General features: G+C 36.4%; 2 protein-coding genes across 5 annotated transcripts in view; one reads left to right on the plus strand and one right to left on the minus strand.

Moving 5' to 3' along the window:
• Nucleotides 1-604, minus strand: part of tnfrsf21 (tumor necrosis factor receptor superfamily, member 21) — a 36,132-nt gene extending 35,528 nt beyond the window's left edge. Inside the window, exon 1 of one of the 3 annotated variants that reach the window (XM_067417833.1) lies at nucleotides 160-604. In XM_067417833.1, coding sequence (XP_067273934.1) covers nucleotides 160-240 — 81 coding nt within the window. In that variant the 5' untranslated portion in view covers nucleotides 241-604. The remainder of the gene's footprint in view (nucleotides 1-159) is intronic. The other 2 variants (XM_067417832.1, XM_067417831.1) reach the window with 2 other exon arrangements.
• Nucleotides 605-4,858: 4,254 nt separating this feature from the next.
• cd2ap (CD2-associated protein) overlaps nucleotides 4,859-15,646 on the plus strand; it is an 83,696-nt gene continuing 72,908 nt past the window's right edge. For both annotated transcript variants that reach the window (XM_067417834.1, XM_067417836.1), the window contains exon 1: nucleotides 4,859-5,126. In XM_067417834.1, coding sequence (XP_067273935.1) covers nucleotides 5,123-5,126 — 4 coding nt within the window. In that variant the 5' untranslated portion in view covers nucleotides 4,859-5,122. The remainder of the gene's footprint in view (nucleotides 5,127-15,646) is intronic.

Genomic DNA, 15,646 nt, shown 5'->3' on the forward strand with positions numbered 1-15,646 from the left:
CTTTTGTTTTGAGCTCCATCCTCACTCCTGTAGTAGGCTATACATTAAGTGCGACATGAGGTAATGTTACATCTACTGTCCCTTTAAATCGGACAAAAGCCAGAATATTCGAGAGGACAAGAAAAGCATAAAGCGAAAACAAATGTATCCTTGACTTACCACCAGCGACCAAGTCATAGACATTTTCCCAGGCATTGTCCCAATGGAATCGCTCTTGTTTAAATATGCCCAGGTCCACATCTGTTACTTTTCGGCTTCATAGGTGGAGCATCAGCATCTCCGCATCAACAGGACACCCACATTGTTGTGAGGTTATTGTCCCTTTGCTGGGTTATACCCTCAGTGCACAAATTTCGTCCACTGACGCCTTTTTATAGTCTGTTGCCCGGAGTGCACGGGTTTCAAGTAGTAGGGGATAAGCGCTTGGTTTTGGAAGAAGAACGCTATAATTCCCATCGCGATGATGGATGGATCTGTGGACTGAAGTCTGGCTGCTGTTTGTCCAGGTTACAGATTCCCTGTGCCGCAAAGACGGGCTGCGGAGGATGGGCGGGTACTGGCGACCCACGTCACAACCGAAACTCGCCACTGGCTGCTCGGCGGCGACGCACGCCGTATCACAGGCCTGATCCGAGACGGTTTCCGGGAAGATACTGGAGGTGTTGTAGTGTAAAGTGTACAGTAGTGTAGCCTACCCTACAGGGCGTTAGATTAAAAAAAAAATTGTAGGTATGACTAAAGTTGCTGCACAGGTGTCGGCCTACTAAATTAATTATTATCATTTTGGCACATTGTTGTGGCAAATCATGACAGTAAACTGGACAATGTGACTTTAAAACTTAACCTTATATAGCTTACTACCGGTAAAAAGTTTGAAATAATGTTTTTATTTTTATGTTTTTGTAAGTCGATTGTGCTCACCAATTAAAGCTGCAGTTATATTGTGAATTATTATTATTATTATTATTATTATTATTATTAGCCTATTATTATTATTATTATTATTATTATTATTATTATTATTATTATTATTATTATTATTATATTTTAAAATGTATTTTATTCATGTGACGCAATGCTGCATTTTCTACAGCCACTTTCTTTATTGATTCTAATATCGTTTGAAAACTGCTCAATATTTTTGTGGAAACTGCTGTGATACAATTCTTTGATTAATAGAAAGTTCAAGAGAACAGCATTTATTTGAAATATAAATCTTTTGTAACATTATAAATGTTTCAACTGTCACTTTGATCAATGTATAAGGTAGCCTACTTGTAAATAAAAGTATTAATTTCTTTAAAATAAATAAATAACTGTTTATAAATAAAAACACTGTTAATAAGAAATGTTTATCGAGCACCATATGGGGGGGGGGGGGGGGGGGGCTTGTTTGTATTAGCCTACATTGTGGGGACCAAATGCCCCCACAATGTAATATAAACCTGAGATCACCTACATTGTGGGGACCAGCCAGCGGTCCCCACAATGTAAATGGATTTATAAACATACTGAATTATGTTTTTTGAAAATGTGAAAATGCAGAATGTTTCCTGTGATGGGTAGGTTTAGGGGCAGGGGCAGTTTAGGGGGATAGAATGTACAGTTTGTACAGCATAATATCTGTGTGTGTGTGTGTGTGTGTGTGTGTGTGTGTGTGTGTGTGTGTGTGTGTGTGTGTGTGTGTGTGTGTGTGTGTGTGTGTGTGTGTGTGTGTGTGTGTGTGTGTGTGTGTGTGTGTGTGTGTGTGTGTGTGTGTGTACACGTTTACACATATACACACATTTTAAAAGCATCTACAATTACTATTACTAATATTAATTTAGAAAATCGATAAAATAGTTATAAGAAACTACAGGTCAAAATATAACCTATGTCCATGTGGAATGTTTGTATGTATGCCTAGGGCTACACTGTCCTGTCTCATATGCATTATTATTTGAAAGAAAGTGCCGCATCCAAACAGTTATTGTCATGCCTTAGACATACGCAAACAGAATGCTCTTCTGTGTCACTGGCACAAGGAAAGGAGATCATTTCCAGTGTGTCTCAGACAGGCAGAGCTCAGAGGCCACTGGCAGATGAAGAGCTCACCATCTGGCACAGGCCTACACGTGCAACTGAGAGCTAAAAGGGTGAAACGGGGAAATGCTCTCACGTGCCACACAGTTTCTGCCCCGGGAAATCACTCTAAGTGGGTTGACTCTGATGATAGGGTAAGAGAAAAGCCTCGGTCTGACTAACATTAGTGCATCCATGCTGAAATGTACAACAATATGGCTATTTGTGCCACAATATCTCACCAGCATTTCTTGTCTCAAATCTTACTAGATTGTTACTCAGCATACGTTGCAGAATGGATGTAAAGAGAGCATCTGCAGTTCAAGAGTTCACGCATATATATGAAGCAACCAAATCTGTACACGTCAGTCATTAATAATTAGAACTGCAATACTCAAAATAGCCTAGTATATGTAAATAATATGTGCTGGCAAATCGACTAATCATTATCAGGATTAAATATTATCATTATCAGGATTAAATATCCAAAATAAAAATTTGTGTTTACCTATATATGTGTACTGTGTATAATTATTATGTATATGTATACATACTCACTCATTCATGTATATATTTAAGAAATATTTGCATGTGTATATAAATATTATAAATAAAATCTTTATTAAAAATATACATGCATGTGTTTGTATTTATATATGCATAATAATTAAACACAGTACACATATATTATGTAAACAGAAACTTTTATTTTGGATGTGATTAATTGTGATTAATCGATTTGATTCTTCCAATTTTTATGGTTTATAAACAAGCAGAATACAAAAATGTGTTCAGTTAAGTTGCATGAAAAGGGTCTCGTGTTACTGATAAGCCCTTTTCCCATCATATGCAAAGTTTTTAGCATAAACAAAAATCCATTTGAGTCAATTTGAGGCCTCATGAAAATTATATAACAACGAAGACCTGCCTGGTGTACAAATCAATGTTGTATCCGCATGTACATTCAGCAATCATTGAAGATCAATAAAGAGTTTGCTTTATATTTTTACACATAACATTATTTGATTTCATGTGAACAAAAAAGACATTTAAAAACCCATATGGGGAAAAGAAAAATACATTTAAGAAAATTCTTTTAAAGAAAACACAAAGTCATTCCACCGCCTCTTGTTTTTGAAGATTGTTCATATTCTGCCCTCTGCTGGCAAAATAAATGCAGTTTCTGTTTGTGCAACTCTACACAATTGCTTAGAGTGCCCAGCAGGGAGAGACAAAGCCACAAGAATATATTCAAAGAAATGCTAGCTGTACTTCACTGGTCTATATAAAGAAAGTAAAATAGCAAAATAACAGAAATATAAGGTTATTAAGGCCATTTGCTCTAAAACAGTATTGGAATGCTTATAGTAGTTCTGAACTGTGTTTATGAGAGGATAAAATAGACATTTATAAATCTACAATTTGTGCTTTGGAACATCCCATTAAGTTTCAATGATGTTTATGTCTAGGGATTAGGGAAGACATGGAAAGCATGACTTCACTCTGGAGCTCCATTTCTAGTGGAAACCATTGGGCCTTATGACCCTAGATAGATGTTCATTATGTAGATGGATATAAATTGTGGGATGACGCAATCCCCTGGCTTTTTCTAAACAAAGTTGTTTTTAAGTGCGCAAGATATTGTTTCATAACTCTTATATTATTATTATTTTTATTATCTGTATAAATGGCATTTGTGTGCTTTTCTGGTCGTTAACCAAAATTTTGTGAGAAGCAATCAGCAGAATAATACAGCTTACAGATTTATTTTATTTTATTTTATTTACAGAAAGTTCTTGATGACAGATTGCAAAAGGGAAGCTTCTTAAAGCCCAACACAAATGGATGGAGTGTTTTTCTCAGAGGTTTTTGATTAGTTTTCTCATAAATATCTAATCCGATGACATAATCTGAGCAAGATGATATTTATTATATTTCCGTTTTTACTTCAATAACGACAATACATTTAGTGCTAACAGTTCCATCGCGCACATTAGGCTACCATGGTTCTTTACCCCCTTATTTTGATGCAACTGATCTTTCACGGTAAATTGAATTGTGTGTGGTTGTTCTGTAGTCATGGACAGAGAAGATATAAAAAATCAGCCATAAAAACTAGGAAATAAATGCTTATGGAAATTAGCTTTGATTGAGGCAATTTCAGTGTAGAGTTAACAGCTTAATAGCCAAATTGAATGCAAATAATTCAGCCACAGAGAGAGACATTAAGCTGAGCGAAAACGAGATTTCACAGCCACGTCACCGCCTACACACTCTGTTGACAAAAATATCATAATAAGTGACTGCAAATGACTGATATTCCCCACCAGCAATGTAAATTTAACATCATGCTTTTTGTACTAAATCTTATATTTTGTACTAAATCTTATATTTTGTACTATCTATCTATCTATCTATCTATCTATCTATATATATATATATATATATATATATATATATATCTATCTATATATATATATATATATATATATATATATATATATATAGTACAAAATATAAGATTTAGTACAAAATATAAGATATATATATATATATATATATATATATATATATATATATATATATATATATATATATATATATATATATATATATATATATATATATATATATATATATATATATAAATAAAATCACTGCGAGATTTGCGTGGATATGAACATGTAGGCTATGCTTGAATACTCAATTTACACTAAAATATCACACTTTAGCCTATTGTATTCCAGCGAGGAACTCTGACTTCTCGCGGGATCCTCCCGATGAAATATCGCGGAGGCAAATCTAAGAAAGGTGGAGACTTCGGGATAACTTCCTGCACAGTACTCTTAAGAATCATACCTCATAGTTTAACACCAGGCCGACATTTAAACCAAGTCGAATGGATTAATAGTGCAAATAAACTCGCAAACAAGCACTTCACCTACACGATTCCACGCACAAGTAGGATTTACTGCTAGCATTCAGCCTGCTAGCTAACATCAGCTACCAGGACGGCAGATTGTACACATCAGATCAAGACGGTCTCGTATCGAAGGACAGTATGGGTGAGTTCAACTGGCTTCTTATTATGAATCAGTTACAGTGTCACTTCGCGTTTCAGCTTCCAAGGAAACAGCGCGAGCGAATCACTTAAGCGTCATTTAAAAAGATGAAAGGTTATCCAAGTTGATAAAGGGAAAAGAAAAGAAAAAACTTGTGATCAAATGTAAATTTGACTAGGCGCCACTGTCGCAAACTGGCTAGGCTTGTCCAAACCAGTAAATTCCATTCGTTTTGCGTCAAGATTAATGACTCCCTGCCCGAGCTTCCACTACAGTATTATTGTTTACCTTTCGTATGTAAGTGGCATTGACTTAGTTTGATTGGTTTTAAAGCAGTTTCTACTAGTTGCCTTGCCTATGGCTCGGTTCCAAAGAAGCCCCCTTAAAGGTGTAGCCTACTTATTTTTTAAATTGATGAATAAAATGTACGTTTAAATAAATAAACTGCACTTTTGACAGATTTATTACAATCATGTACACTCACAGGATGAAAAATCCAGGCCATGTCAGTTTTCGAGGAAAAGCTATTTTATTTCATACGAAGCGGGTCGCCCCCTTAAGGGCGCCGTCATGTTTACGTCACATGACCTCCCTGTGCCATAAATTGAGTTGCTGCTATTATTATTAACAACAACAGCAATAACTAATGTCATTTTCAAGTTCAAAACCACTTATGATTAATAAGAATCAACTATAGTCCTGTTGACTAAACCCGTGGCTTTAACAAGAAGCACATCCCTAGAAGTTAGGTATTGGGTAAACAAATGTTACAGTGGAAAACGTTAGGTTTGTACCGTGCACTGTCATGCTCTTTTGCACAACTGCTGGTTTGAATAAAGTGCAAATGTTGTCTACAAATCCTCTTTTGAGTTTGGTTCATTTCCATGTTTACTCCTCTCGATTTCAGGTTGTTGACACCATTTGAACGTTTACAGCATTTCCATTAGCAGTCACTTTTGTTGTACTACTAGATTTAGTGAAGGGAGTCAGTGGTGTGTTTGTTTTATTGTTCTTGGTCTATTGACCAAGCCTTTGGCTCATGCTTGTATTGTAGCCAGAAGTGACTAGCACAATCAAAAGTAATTTTTTTGATGACTGGTATAGCCATGTTAGGCTATAGTCTTAATTATGGGTTTTAAGAGAAGTCAGCTCCTGGTATAACACTCTAGGGCAGAGTTTTTGATCTCAAACATAACCTACTTGAGAGTGAGAAGCATGCTGTGGTGGAAGAGGTGTTTGAACATGTCCCTTTTACGTTTTCTGTTAATGTTTAGTGTGTACAGAAGCATTGAAGTTTAAAGGAAAAAGTTCTATGGAAATGGTTTTGGTTTTAGATGTCACAGTGGCATATTGGTAATTTGTTTTCCCAGCTGTAGGTTAGAGTAAATGTGTGGCGTGGGTTGCTGTCAGGTTCATCTGTCTGGCAGGCGGGTTGTCTCGTCAGTAGTTTATCATGTTGTCAGAAAGTTATGTAAGCACAGGATTGGAAACTGAGCCTATCAGGATGGAAGCATGGAAGTGTGTTAGACTAATAAGTCTACTTTACATAGGTGCCAGTGGACATCACATGGTCATGTCAGGTCTTAAAAGTGAAAATGGGTGAATGTTTCTTACTGATATCTGGTTTCAAATGGGATCTTACATTTGCTCTTGTGTGGGAATTTCGTGGACTAAAGCGGGGCCTAATAATTTTTAGTTGATTGGAAGTGCAGTTCATAGTCTATGTAGTTTGCATATTCCATAATGTGAGATTTTGATACAGCAAAAGAGAAGACATTTATGACATGCTAATCCTAATGCAATGATTTTAATTGATAGATCAACTACATATTTTTTTTGCCAGCTGTACACTCATGTTCACAATGTGTATAGTATAGAATTTAGCCATTCTTGTCCAGATTCAGTTTTAATTACTTAAACTTAACAATTCAATATTGATTTGAATAACAAATCAATTATTTGTTTAGTACGAAGAATAACTGGTCCTAACTGCACTACTGTTTAAATGTGTGTTTTGGTAATATTTCTTATTATGTTTTTGGAAGACGCCTCTTTGAAAGAAGCTGAAAACTTAGTCAAAGAAAAGCTTTAGACACCAGGCCCAGAAAACGACTGTATGCTATTTAATACCAGTTACAGTGCAAAATAAACATGAATGAATTACAACTTACCAAAATCAATATCATGACTCATTTAATCACTCAATCTGGGTTTTACCCACAGAAAAATGTCATTAAAACAGCTTATGAACAATGTCACGTCACATTTTCCTTAGAAAAAAACATTCAGTGTCCATAAACCCATTAGTCAGCAAGAAAAATTAAAATGAGAATTTTGATAAATATATTCACCACATTACGATTTTGAATGTTCTTCAATATTAATGAATGTTTGAATTAATCAGTAAAAAAGTTATGACAGCCACCATTTAAATGTTTGTATTTCAAAAAACAAATTGAAGTAGAAATATATGTAATTGTAATTGTAAAGTTAGTATTATTTTGGGGTGTAATGGTACATGTATTCACCCCGAACCGTTTCGGCACAGGGCTTCCGAATGCGGTCTTTAACTGTTAACATAACATACTTTAATTTTCTAAAGTTCTAACACAAACATATTAAGTATTCTGCCCATTTTATCACAAAATTTAAATGACAAATGACGCACTTTAATGTGACGTGACTGATCACTATGTAGGCGCATCAGTTTAAATCGAAGCGCTGTGCGGGAGTGAACGCAATCATCTCTTCCTAAAGAATACACATGAATTAACATCTGAAGGTATGTTTATGATACTTTGCATCTTATTGAAATGTCATATGTAGTGTAATCACTCAACCAGTGTGTCAACGTTGGAAAGACGTCAATAGAACAGCTTGTAAACAATGTCGCGTAGCATCACAATTACCTCAGAGTCATTCAGTGTCCACAGCTGGTTAGTTCACTAGAAAGATGAACTATTTAGCTAAAGATATGCATTATATTAGCCTAATTATTTTTAGTCTTGATTATTTTAATGAACCCTTGTTTAGATAAATCAGTCATGAAAATGACAGCCACTGTGTATAAATGATTATGTAAAAACTAGGGATGCACCGATACTGATACTAGTACTCGGGTGTCGGTCCGATACTCAAGTACTTGTGCTCGTAAAATTACTCCGATACAACAGCACCTGATACCACTTTATGGCAATGCATGCAGAGCCGCGTGGAAAAGTTAAGGAGGGGGGGGAGGTTGATAGAATACTGTTTCATGCATACTGAGCTTTTTACACTGTTAAAGACTTGGATTCCCATCCTTAACATAGACAAAGTTTCAAAAACTAATGTTGGACGTTTAATGGAGTATTTATGTGTCAAAAATACTCCTTTCGGTTTCGGAGAGTTTTTTTCGAGTATGGGTCCGCTTGACGTCGATAGAGCGGAAGGTCCTGCTCTTGTGACTAGATAGGTACTTCTCACTTCTCCCCGGAAAGACTAGAGCGAGAGAGGAAATGCACACCCATAAACATTGCTCTAGGTGTAGATCCAGTCGTCCGTGCAACACTTCTGTCCCACCTCGCTTCACTTTATTCCTATGGGTGATGTCAAGCGACTTCAACGCTTCAGCACAGCATTCCGGGAAGGCAGCGCTGCATTTGATCTGATTTGAACGCAGAAATGACGGGAAGCTTCACAACATCGTTTCAGTCGCGTCGCAAAAGTGGATCTCCACGGTCACTGCTGTCACAGGACATTACCAAAGAAGTGTGTTTTGATGGAGCGGTGACGATAAAGGTTCGGTCCTGCTTTGGAAGCAGGCGGTCAGTAAAACTGCTTCAAATGTCTATGCTGTTGGCTATTGTCGCGTGAGTAAACATCAGTAAACAACACGATCGTGTATAAAGTTAGTTAATTTATCAATGGAGCATGCGATCTATGGTGTGTGTTTAAATACATTTGTTTAGCTGACCAATATAGGTGTCAGTTTGTTTATTGGAAACCACCCAAACATAAACCTAGGGGAGGTTCTCACAAAGCGTGCTTCGTCATTCAAATCCGCTAACGGTTACTCCATTGTTGTTCTCTGTATAACGTTACACTAGTCTGACGTGCAAAACCGTTTTGCTTGCTACTGCTAAGGTTTAGTCGCATACAATAGTCCATAAACCGAATCATATCCTCATAAACTGCGAGTAAACACACACAAATGTTGACAAGCCACTACATACCACAGAGACGGACGTCCTGCTGTTGCTGTTTTATTCTGTTCAATTTATTTCAGCCTGGATCTGATTCCGGATCATATATGTATTAGCTGAATCTGATTGATAGCTATGCTTTATTTAGGGTAGTGTTTTCTTCTCCACGCTTGAGGACGTCACCGCTTTGTGCGTGATCTTTATTCTTTAGCTCCGCCCACACGATACGCCTCCAGCCGCTCATTTTTTTTTTCCGGAAAGACTCTGTACAGCCCATATTTCTTTTATAAATATAATAAAACTAAAAACTTTTCGGAGATATGAAGGATGCAAAACTACTCTATAGGTACTCAAGATTGACATGAGATTGACTGAAACTGAGTGCCCCCCCCCCCCCCCCCCCCTTAAAGTTAAAGCGGTCTCGCTCTCTCAATGCGCACAACTGTGATGACTTCATTTGTGCCGCGCGGGCGTGCACCTTCTCACAAGTGCTGCGGATGCGGCGAGTATAGAGCTTAACCTCTCGTCACACAGATCGGTAGTAAGTAGTGTTGAAAGTGGAAGTCTGTTTGGTAAGGATGTGCGATCCATTTGAAAAGTTAAGTGATCTTTCTTTTACTTTTGAAAGAAAGATCACTTAAACTATGAATAGTCAAACCCATACTGAATTCCGCTAAAAATAAGTCACGTGGATGCTTGCCTTGCATTATGATCATTGTCAATAAACAGCGCAGGAGGACCAATTAGTTAAACCTAATAGCCTATATTATAAACAGATTTCCTCAAATAAAAGTTAGTCCATATATTCCAGAACGTTGAGGCATTGTTGTTCATTACCACAACAACTACTTGCGTGTTCGGGATGAACGTGCGCTTCTCGTGTATGAAAAGTAACTGCACACATAATGGTCAGCAAAATTGCAAAAAAAAAAAAGCTTGTGATTTATGTTATCTAAAAATGAATAGCCATTGAATTTAGGCTAATAGTTTGGGCTCTGTTGTTAACCTTTAATATTACAATAGTGTCCAAGTAAGTGCTCCATATTACAGCATTATCTTTATGAAACTTAGTTGAATTAATTTAAGGGAAGACAAAATGTGTAATAAACAAAAAGAAATTTGTAAAACTGCTGTACTGAAGCTGTACCGAGGTACGTACCAAACCATCAGTTTTGTGTACCATTACACCCCTAGTATTATTACTTTTTTATTAAAAAAAAAATTAATTTTAACCTTAAATATTACCAACTGACTCCCGTATAGTTTACAACATTAGTTTTTTTTTCTCAAGAAAATGTGTCATGTACAGTACCTGACATATCCACAATAATCAATATTGAATCAAATCATGCAATTTGTGTTTGAACAAAATAAATTCAAGTAAAGCTGACAACATTTTGAATACAAGTCATTTAAATTTGTCACTGAACATAATATTTATTTTATTAAGTTTAATTTATATTAAGTTTATTATGTAAGGTGAAGACATTTATTGATTTAATTTACTTTATTGAATTATCTTATGTGTTTTTTTAGTAATGAGTGTTTTGCGGTTTGGACTAACAACAGTGAAAGTTTCTTTTTTTTTTTTTTTGGAGTGAAGTATTCATTTCGTAACAAAAAGTAAAGAACCGTAATGATCGATTCAGCGACTGGGTGAATATTTAGTCTGATTCGAACCGATAACATCACATAAAATGTTTGTGTTCAGTAGCGGTAAAGGAAACACTACCAGCAACGATGTTCTTTCCATATCAGTGGAAGAATGCAGATGGTGAAGAACTGTTAATGCTTGAAAATCATTTACAATATTTTTATAAAACAACATAGAACCAGTTTTACTTGCATGAGAATCACTGCTTTTGACATCAAGCAAAACTCCAAAGCTGAAAATATGTGAAGAATCTCAGCAGCCTCTCCCTACATGCTGACTACTGCACTACTAGTTACTGTGCCAAGAGATTTTGAAGAAAGGACTCTGACATCTGAAGTATGCATAATAATCTAAGGTTTGATTTTTTTTGTTTTGTTTGATTGGCATGCTTAAAGGAAGTGTATGGAAGATTGTGGCCAAAACTGGTACTGCAGGTGTATCCCCTCTCCCCCTCCCTCTGACTCGAGGTTGCCAGATAGGCTGCAGGATCAGCAGGAACGTTTGTAGCTGCAGTTGTGGTAACTAGAGCAGAGCTGGCAACCCGGATGCAGAAACAGTACTGAATTCGTGATTGGTCGATAGGTGGAGGGCGGAGCTTCAGGCCAAAACACAACATGTCAACATCAACATCAGATGAGGGCTGCAACAACAACTTTTAAATGACAATATCCTGGCCGGACTACTGTTGTCAGTGATATAGATATTTGAAATTAACATGATTTATTAATGTCTAGTGACATATCAGGGCCATTTTATGATTCATTTGAAATATATTTCTTACATATTGTTCCTTTAAGAATCTCAGACTTTGGCCCACATGTATTTTTACCTGAACCAAACTAAGTTTTTTGCTTGGAGAAGTCAAAAAGGAAAGCAGCTTCATGACTTTGAGGAGTAGCAGGCTAGCATGCAAATGGAGCTGAAATAATTGGCCTTTCAACAAAAAAAGCATAACAAGGTTGTTTAAAGTCTTGATGGTTGTGTTTGTCACCATAGTTCACGCTAGTCAAAAGGTCTTTATAACTTGACCTTTCAAACGTTTTCATGTTTGCATGTTGGGGGAAAAAAACTCTTTCTTGAAGTGCTGTGGGAAGTTCCCTTGGTTGGACTAAATTCTGCTTCACATGTAAATTTAAAATCTAACTAGTTGTGTGTGTGTGTGTGTGTGTGTGTGTGTGTGTGTGTGTGTGTGTGTGTGTGTGTGTGTGTGTGTGTGTGTGTGTGTGTGTGTGTGTGTGTGTGTGTGTGTGTGTGTGTGTGTGTGTGTGTGTGTGTCTCTCAGTGTCAGCCAGGGTCTTGATTAGCTCAGTCTAAACTACTTGAGGGCACTATGAGGTTGAATTGAAATGAGGTGTCCCATATTAGGTGCTCTATTTTTTTTCCCCCAATCTACAGTCACATATTGATTGTGCGTGTGTGTTTTTCTTTAGTGTGCTCATTTCATTTTATTAAACCACTGACCCATTTAACGCCTGACCTCTCACTCTGGTTCACGACACACACAACTCGCCTGGCTTACACTTCGAGAGTTAACATATGCTCTAAAAAATGTTGTCTGTGGATGTTTGAAGTTGTCAGCACATGGTTTTTAAAAATAGAACCGCTTTATGCATATTTTTATATTTCATTTATGTTCAGTGTCAAGGATGTTCTCAGTAGGAATTTACATTTAGAGCTGGGAAGTCATTGTTCTATCTCCAATTAGTCTCGCATAATCAGATTTTTGACTATAGGTGGAACATCTGGTCCAAGAGACACTTATTTGTACTGATGTTAATGTTAAGTAACCAACCCAAGTTTTGTTTTATTTATATATTTTACATAGGTCAGGCTGTACAGACATTGTTGAAAAAATTTGTTAAACTCAAAAACACAGCATTTTTGGCAATATCGTTTGATTAAAAAAAAAATCTCCAGCTCTCCAGTTTTTGCATTCAATTAATGATTTATATTTCTCTTCGTTTTAAATATTTCTCTCAGTTTATTTAGGCTCTTTATGAGTGTGCCTGTGAGTCTACGCGATGATATGAGCAAATATCCAATCACATGCACTAAAGTTAGTGGGTGTTTAGCTGTGTTTGAGTGCGCGCGCCTGTTGAACACACCTGATTACTGGACTAAGTTGTCTTACTAAGCTAATACTGTCAAATAAACACAAGGTTAACATATATAAACACAGTCGGTTGTGTCTAAAGTGAAAGTAAAATCGTGCGTGTGTATATATGAGATGGAAACAGGTCTTAACAGTGCAGCCTAGTGATTGTGAACACTTGTCCTTAAAGGGACAGCTCAACTCTAAAATGATGTAAATAACAACTAAAAACAAAGAGAAAAATCACTCACTGCTCTTGAATAAAGTATATACAGTAGCTGTCAATCAATGTATATTGCATATTGAAGACTGTAGTTTTAATATTAGCCTACATTTATTCATTCAATTTCATACTTAAATGCTACTGTACATCTCTGAGCTGCCACTGTAAATCTTTATATATATTTATTTTATATTATACAATACACTAGGAATGTGTACAAGGTTTTTTTTTTAAAGTAAAGTTAAGTAAGGGTTTTCAAGTCAAGTAAATAAAGAAAGAGTATTAAAATAAAAACATTTTCTTCTTACCTCTTTCCGTTTCTGTCGCCTAAAAATCCGATACTTTGCGTGTAATATTGTGTGTTATTGTTAAGCACCAATGCCCCACAAAATGTACAAAAACATTATAAAGCACCATCAACTCTTCGTGCACTAAATTAAGTGTTCTGAAGTCATTCCATAGTGTAATGTGAGGTACAGGTGAATATTTACGTCATTAAATTCAAGTTCACTTGAACGCTTCCCTCTCTCCGCTATGGCTGTCAGTCATTCTCCATTCAGCTTTAAAACTGTGTGTCGCATTTGGTTACGACAGTCAACACGATGAAACTCTCCAAGATGATTTAATGTTCCTGTTATTATGCTTGATATAAAAAAAGGGTCTATGGTTTCGCATAAAAATGACTTTATCTTACTGGAATTTATTGCTGTAAATCGTGTTACTTTCTACCCAATGTCTGTTAGATCAGGGGTTTTTAAACTGGGTTCCGGGGAACCTTCCTCCAGAAGGTTCTAAGGGGTCCCCAGAAAAAATGTCAGATAAAAGATCAAAGACAAAGTAAAAGTCTACCAAACAATATAACTGTTTAATTTCTAAATGTTTCTCTCCTTGTTTGCCATATACATACTTTTCAGAATTGTATATGTTTGCTTTGTATCGTGCTAGTGAGTTTTTCTCACTATAGTCCCCTTTATCATGCTCACTGGGTTTCTAAAGCAGCATTCTTAAATGCTTACATATATTTATTGTGAAAGTTGCTTATACAAATAATTTTTAATTGAACATATTCTTTTTCAGGTTTATCCACAACTTTCCTGCCAGTCTTAGTGGGCGTCGCCATGACACTCGATACCAGAGGTGTGGACTCGAGTCATGTGACTTGGACTCGAGTCAGACTCGAGTCATGAATTTGATGACTTTGGACTCGACTCGACAAAATGTACAAAGACTTGCAACTCGACTTGGACTTTAACATCAATGACTCGTGACTTCACTTGGACTTGAGCCTTATGACTCGAGAAGACTTGCTACTTTTTGGCAATTTTTCTTTCACACGGCCGCGCTGCTCTCAGTGAAAAAAAGCTGCACCTGTATGCATGCAGAGAGCACGCGCGCTGCCAGCACGAGTCACGACATCCAATCACTGTAGTCCCACGTTGGTTTGATTCGACAGTATCCATAGCTACCAAGTCCGCGTATAACACGTGACTTATTTGGGCTTCTTTTTTTGGCAAGTCGCGGTAAAAAATCTCGAGTTGCGGGTCGCGGTTTTTTGGGCTTATTTAAAAAAATGTGGTTGCTTGTTAGGAAAATATGACAAGCAACTTCGTTTCTTTACATTTATGGTCGCTGTTTTGTCCAAATACATTGCCTGACACTGTCTTCTCACAGCTAATAGCCATAGTGCAACGATACAAGTGCTGTATTCATTCGTCCTCATACATCTCGCCTCCTTCCCCTCTTTGAAGAAAAATTGCGTTCAACGTGCAGGCATGTGATGTGATGTTATAAATGTAAAGAGAGTTCGTAGACGTAAATAGACGAATACATTTTATTATTATTTTTTACAAACAATGCAACCAGCAGAGATATACAGAGATGGAGAGGAAACAGGAGGTAAGCCACCTAATTTAATTTTAAAAATATTTTTTTATAATGTAGGCTATTTATTATGACTATTATTATTTGGCTATTATAAAAATAAATAATAAAAAAAGTATAGGCTACTAATAATAACAGTAGGTATGGTTCGAATGTATATTATTATAAACATGTCTCTATATTGCAGCGCTCTCAGTGTTTTCCAGGGCACCAACTCCCAATCATAGACTGTAAAAAAAAGTGCATATTAATCCTAAATAGTAGCTATGTGAAATTAGTAATTTTCAACACTCTTTAGGGCAGATTGCACATTGAGATGCAGGGCTTATCCTTTTTACGGTTTATAGTGTGCATGTTCACCACTGCACACTGTTACCATAATCCTTCACGTCACTTTTTCTCTTTTTCCATCTCCAAACCTCTTCTGTTCACAGTCTTTATTGCAACTTAAAGAATTTTGTAAAATCCCATCTGTATTTGCTTTTTAAA

This window comes from Pseudorasbora parva, chromosome 15 (genome assembly GCF_024679245.1).
Source record: "Pseudorasbora parva isolate DD20220531a chromosome 15, ASM2467924v1, whole genome shotgun sequence".
Lineage (NCBI taxonomy): Eukaryota > Metazoa > Chordata > Actinopteri > Cypriniformes > Gobionidae > Pseudorasbora > Pseudorasbora parva.